The sequence below is a fragment of the Chenopodium album genome, chromosome 16, assembly GCF_948465745.1.
Source record: "Chenopodium album chromosome 16, dcCheAlbu1.1, whole genome shotgun sequence".
In the NCBI taxonomy this organism is placed as follows: Eukaryota; Viridiplantae; Streptophyta; class Magnoliopsida; order Caryophyllales; family Amaranthaceae; genus Chenopodium; species Chenopodium album.
The window spans coordinates 41938296-41946790 of NC_137849.1; the positions used below are offsets into that span (position 1 = coordinate 41938296).

At 35.1% G+C, this 8495-nt stretch overlaps 2 protein-coding genes across 2 annotated transcripts; both read right to left on the bottom strand.

Moving 5' to 3' along the window:
• Window positions 1–1287: 1287 nt before the first annotated feature.
• On the bottom strand, window positions 1288–2747 carry LOC145585379 (basic endochitinase-like). The gene is made up of 3 exons (XM_081642082.1): window positions 2306–2747; window positions 1796–1943; window positions 1288–1684 (listed from the first exon to the last, which is right to left on the bottom strand). Exons 1-3 carry the CDS (start codon window positions 2745–2747, stop codon window positions 1315–1317), a joined length of 960 nt encoding a protein of 319 aa, XP_081498208.1. The 3' UTR covers window positions 1288–1314.
• Window positions 2748–3096: 349 nt separating this feature from the next.
• Window positions 3097–8179, bottom strand: LOC145585381 (uncharacterized). The gene is made up of 9 exons (XM_081642083.1): window positions 7878–8179; window positions 6068–6366; window positions 5892–5983; window positions 5762–5804; window positions 5523–5579; window positions 5366–5420; window positions 4134–4195; window positions 3768–3913; window positions 3097–3678 (listed from the first exon to the last, which is right to left on the bottom strand). The coding sequence occupies exons 2-8, from the start codon at window positions 6209–6211 to the stop codon at window positions 3788–3790; spliced, it is 579 nt and encodes a 192-aa protein (XP_081498209.1). The 5' UTR covers window positions 6212–6366; window positions 7878–8179; the 3' UTR covers window positions 3097–3678; window positions 3768–3787.
• Window positions 8180–8495: the final 316 nt, after the last annotated feature.

Sequence of the window (8495 nt, forward strand, 5' to 3'; positions counted from 1 at the left end):
ATTTATTTGATTTAGTTAGTGTAAAAATATTCTAGCTACTACAATATATAATGAATAAATGCATGTACTGATCTAATTAAAAGTAAGGAAGGAAATATTTCGATCTCAAAATTGTGCATGATATTTTTAAATTATATGCTTGCAATGATTTTTTTTTTTTTTTTTTGATAAAGAATATTGATTTGATTAAGTTAATGTATATGATATTCTAGTTCTAGCTACTATATACAATGTATTGTCTTAGTTAGTAATTTAGAATAAGGAAGGATATATTTCAGTCACAAAATTGTGCATGATATTTTAAAATAAAATTTATTGTAATTACATCACAATGATGACTAATACGTGCATAGTAAAAGTATCACAATGACTTATAAATATTACTACATTGTATGGTAATTTATAGCAATGACTAAACAATATAGTATCATTGTAATATTTCCTAGTGTGATATATAAATGTATAAAATGTTTTAGTCAAAATATATTGAAATTATAGACTTAATATTTAAATAAAGATTAATTTATATAAGGAATGAAATATATCAATCAAAGCATATTTAAATCATAGACTTGATATATACAGTGTTGTTTAAATTTGGTTATTTAAAAAAATAAGGAAAGAAAGAATATTGGAGGGAAAAAAACAGCGCCAGAAAGTGACACGTGTCATTCCTGGTGTCTATTTTAGTATTATGTTATTGATTTTGTTAGTACATACTTCCTCCGTTTTTATTTAATTGCAACACACCCTTTTGGCACACATGTTAAGGAAGATATCAGAGTAGGTAAACGGATAAATTAAATTACAAAATTTTAACACCTATAAGAAAAAAGGGATAAGTTGCTACGCTTTAAATTTCATAGCTTAATTCATTCGTTTACCTAGTTTAATCACCTCATCGATAAGCGTGATAAAAGGTGTGTTGCAAGTATAAAAAAACAAAGGAAGTAGTATATTGATTTTTAGGTGGGAGTAAATGATTGACAAGTTAAATAAGAACCATTATAATGAAGGTGTGAGATTATAATGATGATCTTGCATATCTATTTATGAAGTGGGAAAATTCAAAGGAACAAAACAAGTGGAAACTTGAGCAAATAATGTTGGTCGATATAATGTTGCGAATTATATATGCACTTGTACATGTAAAAGATCCGATGGAATTACTCCAAGGATTAGTTACAAGAGAGCAAAGATTTATTACACTAAAAGTAACACAACTTATTATAAACCAACTTTATTTTGTCATAATATTCTTACATGTTCATTGTATACGTATACCATATGTATAACCATATTTTCTCCGGGTTATTAAGCAAAGGGTCGCTGGGAGTAGCAGTCTAAGTTGTTTCCATAGCTTACTCCCAAGATATCACAATACCTCTTATAAAACCCAATACGATCAGCCACCTTATCATTTTGGCCTTTACCGCATTCGATCCCGCCATTAATGATATTAGTAATCACGCCATAACCTGGGACACGGCCTGCAGCTTGGTCCGCTGCTGATGGGTTCCATCCTCCAACAATGACATTGTGGCATGAGGGCTTGTTGCCTTGTGCTGTCATCCAAAACCATACTGCCGTCTTGAATGATATGGTCGCGTCAGTGGCTACTAAATCCGGGTTGTTTATAAGGTCGACTTTTATGGCTTTACCTGCTAGATCATAGTTGTAGTTGCTGCACAAGTCATGCAACAATATAAGCGACCATGTAGTCAATTGCATAGAAAAACGTAGTTATATTGTCTTAATAATCTATTGTTGTAACATAAACAAAGCTAATACTTACTGGGTTAATTGGATGGGACCTCGACCGTAGTACATTTTACCTGCAGGACAGGGCGAACCAGGGTCACAATAAGCTGGTGGGTTGCCCTGTTCTCTGAGAAAACAGTAACCCCACGAATATGGGCCGTCTGGAGCAGTAGGCCATCCTCCTGCACGTAAAATACACCCAATAAAATCGCGTCTATTTTATAGAGTTTAACACTTTTGGTTTCAATTGATAATAGTTTTTTTTTTTTGTCTTTAGAGAGCCACAAAGGACGGGGGTGAGAATCGATCTCAGAATCTCCTACAATAGAGAGAAAAGCTCTAACCACTTGAGCTATCCCTCAATCTCTCAATTGATTACACTTTAATAGAGTGATGAATTTTTTATTTTTTGCTCCACCAACAGCTGAATAAAATTACAAAGTATTCATCCCTGAATAATAGACCACATATGATTTTAAAGATCTCGGCATAAGGTTATGAATTTTCTAAAATTATGAGCAATGAACCAAATTAAATGACTAACCAGTAGTTTCATGAGAGGTTTGAGCAAAGAAAGCAGCAAGCTCTCTTTTGCGAGTAGTAGCATCTCCAGTGGTGCCAAACCCATTGAAAGAACGGGCAGCAGCAATGAAAGCATTATAGGTGTAAAACCCGCGACCAGGGCAGCTATTTTCATTACGGTGTTTGAGCATTTGATCAAAGAGGGCAGGGGTGATGATCGACCCAACATCTCCAGAGGCTGGGGGTGTTGGTGGGGTGGGACTAGGACCACCTGGGGTACACTGGCTTTGACAGCCAGTCCCGCAATAATCTGAGGTAGTCCCGCACCACCCGTATTGGCTACAACAAAGGCCGTTGGGACATAGTGCACCACTGGCTTGTTTACCACATTGCTCAGCTGATATTATTCCTAGTAAGCAAGGCAAGAAAATGAGAAAACATTTTATGTAGGATTTCGTGTTCATTGTGTAAAAATGTGTGCGATTTTGGTGAAATTGGAAGGGTGTTATATAGGGCAGGCTATCAAATTTTCTTTGATTAATTATGATATGTTGAAAACTTGAAATAGTCAAGCTTGAGTGGCTGCTAAATACTACGGAATTAATCAAGCTACAAATTATATTATCTTGTTTGTTGAAGTTCGTACAAGTTATGTAATCCATTATGGGGCCATTATTCAAATATACAAGTAACACCGTTGTACAATTTTAAACAAAAGTCTACGAACATGTGGTCAAGTGGACACTAATATGATAATATATATCTCGTATAAACTATGATTAGGCATTACTATGAATAGCAAATGATGTTTATGCACCTCATCACAGGTCACCACTTCCATGTCGTGCATGAACGGAACAATATAATAGTACAATGTTGGTCATTTAATGACCTATTATGCCATCGCAGTCCTTTGACAAATATGACCTATTATGCCATCATAGCCGTTTGACAAAAAAAAAAAAAAGGTTGCCAAATGAATTGAATAATACAGCTCAAATGCCTCCATCAGAGCTAACTACATTACTACAATCCTTTGCTCTCCTGGTTATTCTCACCAAGCACTGCAAATTTCAGAGAGATCGCTAATAACTACTTGAGATTAGAATAACACTACCAAATAAGAAATTCAATTACATAAGAATGATGAGGGAGAAAGAAAGGATAATGAAGACTGAGACTAACATCAGAACTGCCATGACCAATCAACTCCAAATTCATCAAAAGTTCCCGAGAATTTCTCTACATTTCTTCTACTATTTACTTCTATACTATCATCAATGAGAAGGAAAAGATCAAAGAGGCAAAATTGCTAGCCAAAAGCATGGAAGATGAGAAAAAGGTCCAGGATTTCCAAAAAGGTCCACGATTTCCACAATGGTTACAAAATGATACCTGCAATTTCAAGAGGCATCACAGAAAAGAATAAATCATTGTTTATGAATGGTGATACTGCAGATTATATGGTTTTGGGGTAAATGTACCTTGATTGCAATTATTTAGTTCACTTCACAACAGATAAAACATGACCATTTTTTAGAAAAGGTGAACCGGAAGGAGCTGTGAGGCCAAGATCCTGCATTACTTTCAATCTCCGAGCACTACCATCAGGCTTTTTTGGAGTGTCATCCTGAAACGTCAGAAAACAAATGTTACCTTACAGTTAAATTCAAGAAACGCTCAAATCTATTGAATCACTGCCAGAATTTATCAAATAACTTGTCAGGTTAAGTCTTATAGTTTCTCCATAGCTGTGAATTTGGTTAACAGATCGATCATCATCTATACAAAGTTAACAACTCATGATCAGTTGTCTGAAAGAAAATACAAGTAGATGAAAATGTCCTTACATCGTGCTCTTCCAATCCTCTTTTAGAAGATACTGGTTTTTCCTTGTGTACACTGTCGTTCCCTGCATTTGTTTTCCATGTATTGACATCTATCAATCTTTAATATAGAAAATAAAGCTTTTCCAAAACAAATTAACATGCAGTATTTCACAATTATCATGGACACAACATGTCACAGTATATCAACTAATAAATGCAATCTCGAGAAATCATGACAACACACATTTGTTTCACATAAAAACACGCTTGAAAACAATGAAGCATTCATGATTGTCAATTTTTCAGGAATTTGTTGTTCTCTTTCTAATATGAGACATTATACAAAGATTAGATAGATCCCCCTACTCCCCTTCCAGCCAACTACAAATCTTCAGAACTCTAAGCTGCTGAAAAGAAATTTCTAATACATAATGAAAACTTGTGCATGTTATCTCAGCATTTTGTCTTGTCATTATTAACTTATCTCAGTGCTGCTCAATAGTTACTCTCAATAAGGGCAGACATGCAAATTGCATCCGGCAACATAGCCAACCCCATAGAATGCAGTTTACAAAATCTGAAAAATATTTCACTCAATTGTCTGGAATTATGAACAAATGAAAGACAGACATCTAAAATAAAAATTGATAAATAATTAAACTGTAGTTATTGCACTCCGTTCACGACAATCTAGAGATGCTAATAGAAAATGATTGAAAGGAAACATTCGCATACTTTTACCTTTTACATATATAGATACTATACTCAACTAGGAGAAGAAGGTAGAAGAACTAAGCATTTTATTATTGCTCAAATTAACTACAAATATATAATAACATACCCTTAGGGCCTTGGATAGCCTCAAGGTGAGCAAAAGCCATTTTGAGTCTGAACAACCACCACCACTAAAACACATATTGCAGCAGTCTTTCAAGCCAAAACCAATTTTTTACAATGTTTGCCCAACTAATACCAAAGTGAACTACCAAATCTAACTGTCATTTCATACAGAATATTACATAACATTGTTTCTGGCAATAATTCGACATTTCTATTCAGGCAATACTAAAACTATAGCTCAACAAACAAATTGGCCAACCCACATAACCCAAAGCAAACCCTTAACATCTGAGTTGCATGACACGTGACATGTAAGCTGACTCCAAACATCAAACCTCCCCTACCCTAGAAAACAAGAAAAGAAAATATGGGGAAAAAAAATTCAACAACAGTCAATTACAGATTCTGCTTACCTTTGGCCTTGACCTTCTGTGTGTTGGTTCTCCCAGATTGTAATTCAGAAAGGTCCTATTATCACATTTAGTTGATGAAATAATTCAATGAAGGCAAAAGATATACTCCTGTCTGATAAATTTTACCTAAACAGGCATGGATAACAGATAAAATTACCTGATCCAAAGCCTTCCTAAAAATCTCCCTTTGAGTACTATTATTTCGCTTTAGTACCTGAGAGAATAACAATCAACACAGAGAAGAGAACAAAACAGTCAATGCATTAAGTGACATATATGGTGGTTACTATCAAATAGTCAAGAAGTAAAAAGATATCAACTTTTTATTAGAACATTAGGGGGATCAAAAAGCTATCAACTTTAAGCCTTTAACAAAGATTAGGAATTGAAACTCACATTATTAAACTCCAAGAGACTTTTCACAGGGTCCATGTACAGGCTGCAACCAGTCAAATGGGGGTTTAATAAGAAATGTTTCATGAAATGCTCAACAGAAAACTGAAAGTCAAGGAAAAAAATTACTAACTACTTATATGTTCCATATAGGCGCACAAGAACTTCACCACTTTTTCCCTTGCGAGGTTTAGCATTATCACTTACTGCATTCCCATCCACAATCTATTTCAAAGGCACTTAGAAGTAGAAATTAGCCTGACAAACATGGAACATCACAAAAAAAGAAATTGAGACAAGCAAATGTACCTGCGCAGGCCACCATGAAGTTCCACGAAGCTTGATCCAAGTTATATCTCCTGGTCTGAACTCAGCACAGGACTGTTTATCTAGAACTCCATCCTTTCCCCTTTCATCATGTCCCTTACCATTTGCAAGACCTCCCTTTCCCATTTTTAAACTTAGTATGCAAAATTACTGGACTAGACAAACCTACGCACAATACACTAGAAAGTGCGAGCCTTGAATGACCTAGAATTTATAAGGAATAACACCCAAGAGAAATGTATTTTTAAGCACGTTACTAAGCTGGTCTTCTGAGAGAGCCCCTACACTCCAGACAAATCATATTAGCATTAACAGATACTAATCCAATAAAATATCTATACGAAACAACAAAACCTCACAAGGTTAAAGGAGTATACTACAATGTAGCATTTATCAAGTGACTATAAAGCTCTCAACGGACCTCAAACTTGTTAAAAAATTATCGAGCACAGAATAGAAAAACTATTATAAAAAATGACTCCAAAAACATAAGCAAAGGATTGTAAGATATTGAAATATGTCATACACCAAAATAACACCACTCTGAAATACCAGTAATCACTCCACTCGCCAACACTATTAAAAAAAAATTGTAAAACTGGGAAAGAAGAAAGGGACAATTTCCACATTTTCAATGCTCAGTTAGGGGAAGCAAACTTCCCTAGAAAACTTGAACCCCAACCCAAAGAAGCTACTCTTTATCAAACAAAAGTGGTGCAACAATCTACCAAATTCCCAAGCATTAAAAAAAAGGCCCAAGATTTCTTGGTCTCTTCTAAATTTAAACCCCATTAAATTATCTATATTGATCCTACCAACCAGGAGAAACGAGAAGCTAACTAAAATATGGCATAACCAACAAAACCCCAATTAATTATACTATATGTTGACCCTTCATAAGGCCACCCAATAGGCTAATAGTTTAAGTTAGGAATGGTAACACACATTTCCTTGATATGTAACACACATTTCCTTGATATGGTATTGGACTATTAATATTCCTGCCTAGCAAACTGCAAGAAGTTTTGGCCTTTGATCAGCACACGAAAAAGGAGCGACTCGCCAGGCTCGGACTGGGTCCCGGGAAGAGAATGGCTATAATCCCCCCTGCCATCCCTCAACCGCCTCCAAATTCAATTTAAAAGACCACCCTTCCCCCTTCTTTCTCCTTTTTAAACAACAGGTACACTAAAATTTACACTCACTCCCAATGAATAGGGCAAGTTTCCAGAAACATCTAATCAAAGCTAGAAACTTCTTATGAATTGGCACAATTAGTACAAACTATCAACAAAAATGCTTCAAAATACAGAACACAAATACACGCGCGCGCAAAACTTTCCTCGTTCGGACATTTCGTAGCAGACAAAATCAACTCAACCCACAATCACATAATACAGGACCAGTAAAAAGTACAAAAAAATTGATGAAAGCAGATGTTAAACTCAAGAATATTGTGGAGAAAACGGCTTAACCTTTGCATTGATAATAATCACATATATATACACAATACAATCGAAAACATAACTTCCTAAAACTCCTAACAAGATAAACTTAACATAAATACAATATTAACAAATATAACCAAACCGACTCTAATAGCAGAAAATAAACCAGCAATTCAGCATACAACTACAACAATTGGTTTATAAGATAACCCCATAACAAGCTTTTTCACATCATTCTAGCAGAAACAGTGAATTTGAGTATAAAGTTAAATGCAGACATGAAAATCAGCCAAAAAAAAAAAACCCAGATACATTTTGTAAGAATTGAAGAAAAGGGTGCTTACCAAAGGAAGAAAAACCAGAAGATGAAAGTGCCCAGATGAAGAGAGAGAAAAAGGGGGTGAATTTAATTTTAATTTTAATTTTAATTAATTAAGGGGGGAAGAAGCATTGAAGAAGGGAATCTCGAAGGTTGTGTGAGTGTGAAAAGGCGTGGTGTTTGTTGTTGAGAAGTGAGAAAATGGAGGGTTTTTCAGATTAGTGATTACTACTCGTAGCAGAGTAAGGAAGCTCTCTGCTGAGTGCTGACATTGACATTCCCAGTGAATTGTCTCATCGCGGCATTATTTCATTCGGAGTGGAATCGGAGAAACTAGAGTCACTGTTTATGCTGGGCTTGATAAGACTGACTCATACTCGATTAATTAGTGCAATCCGTCTAGCATGGACCCGGTCCACATAAAATTAATGTGGATCGAAGCCCATCATGCGACTATTAACCCAGCAAAAAATAAAAATAATTGCCGTACAAAATCATGCACAATCGTTGTTCTTCACTCTCCTCTAAAATTTAGGGAAAATTTCTCTCTCATCTCAAACAATTTTGGGGAATTCTCTCTCCTCTCAATAATATTTTTGCAAAAACCATATCAAATTGATCTAAAATAGTATATGCATAAAGA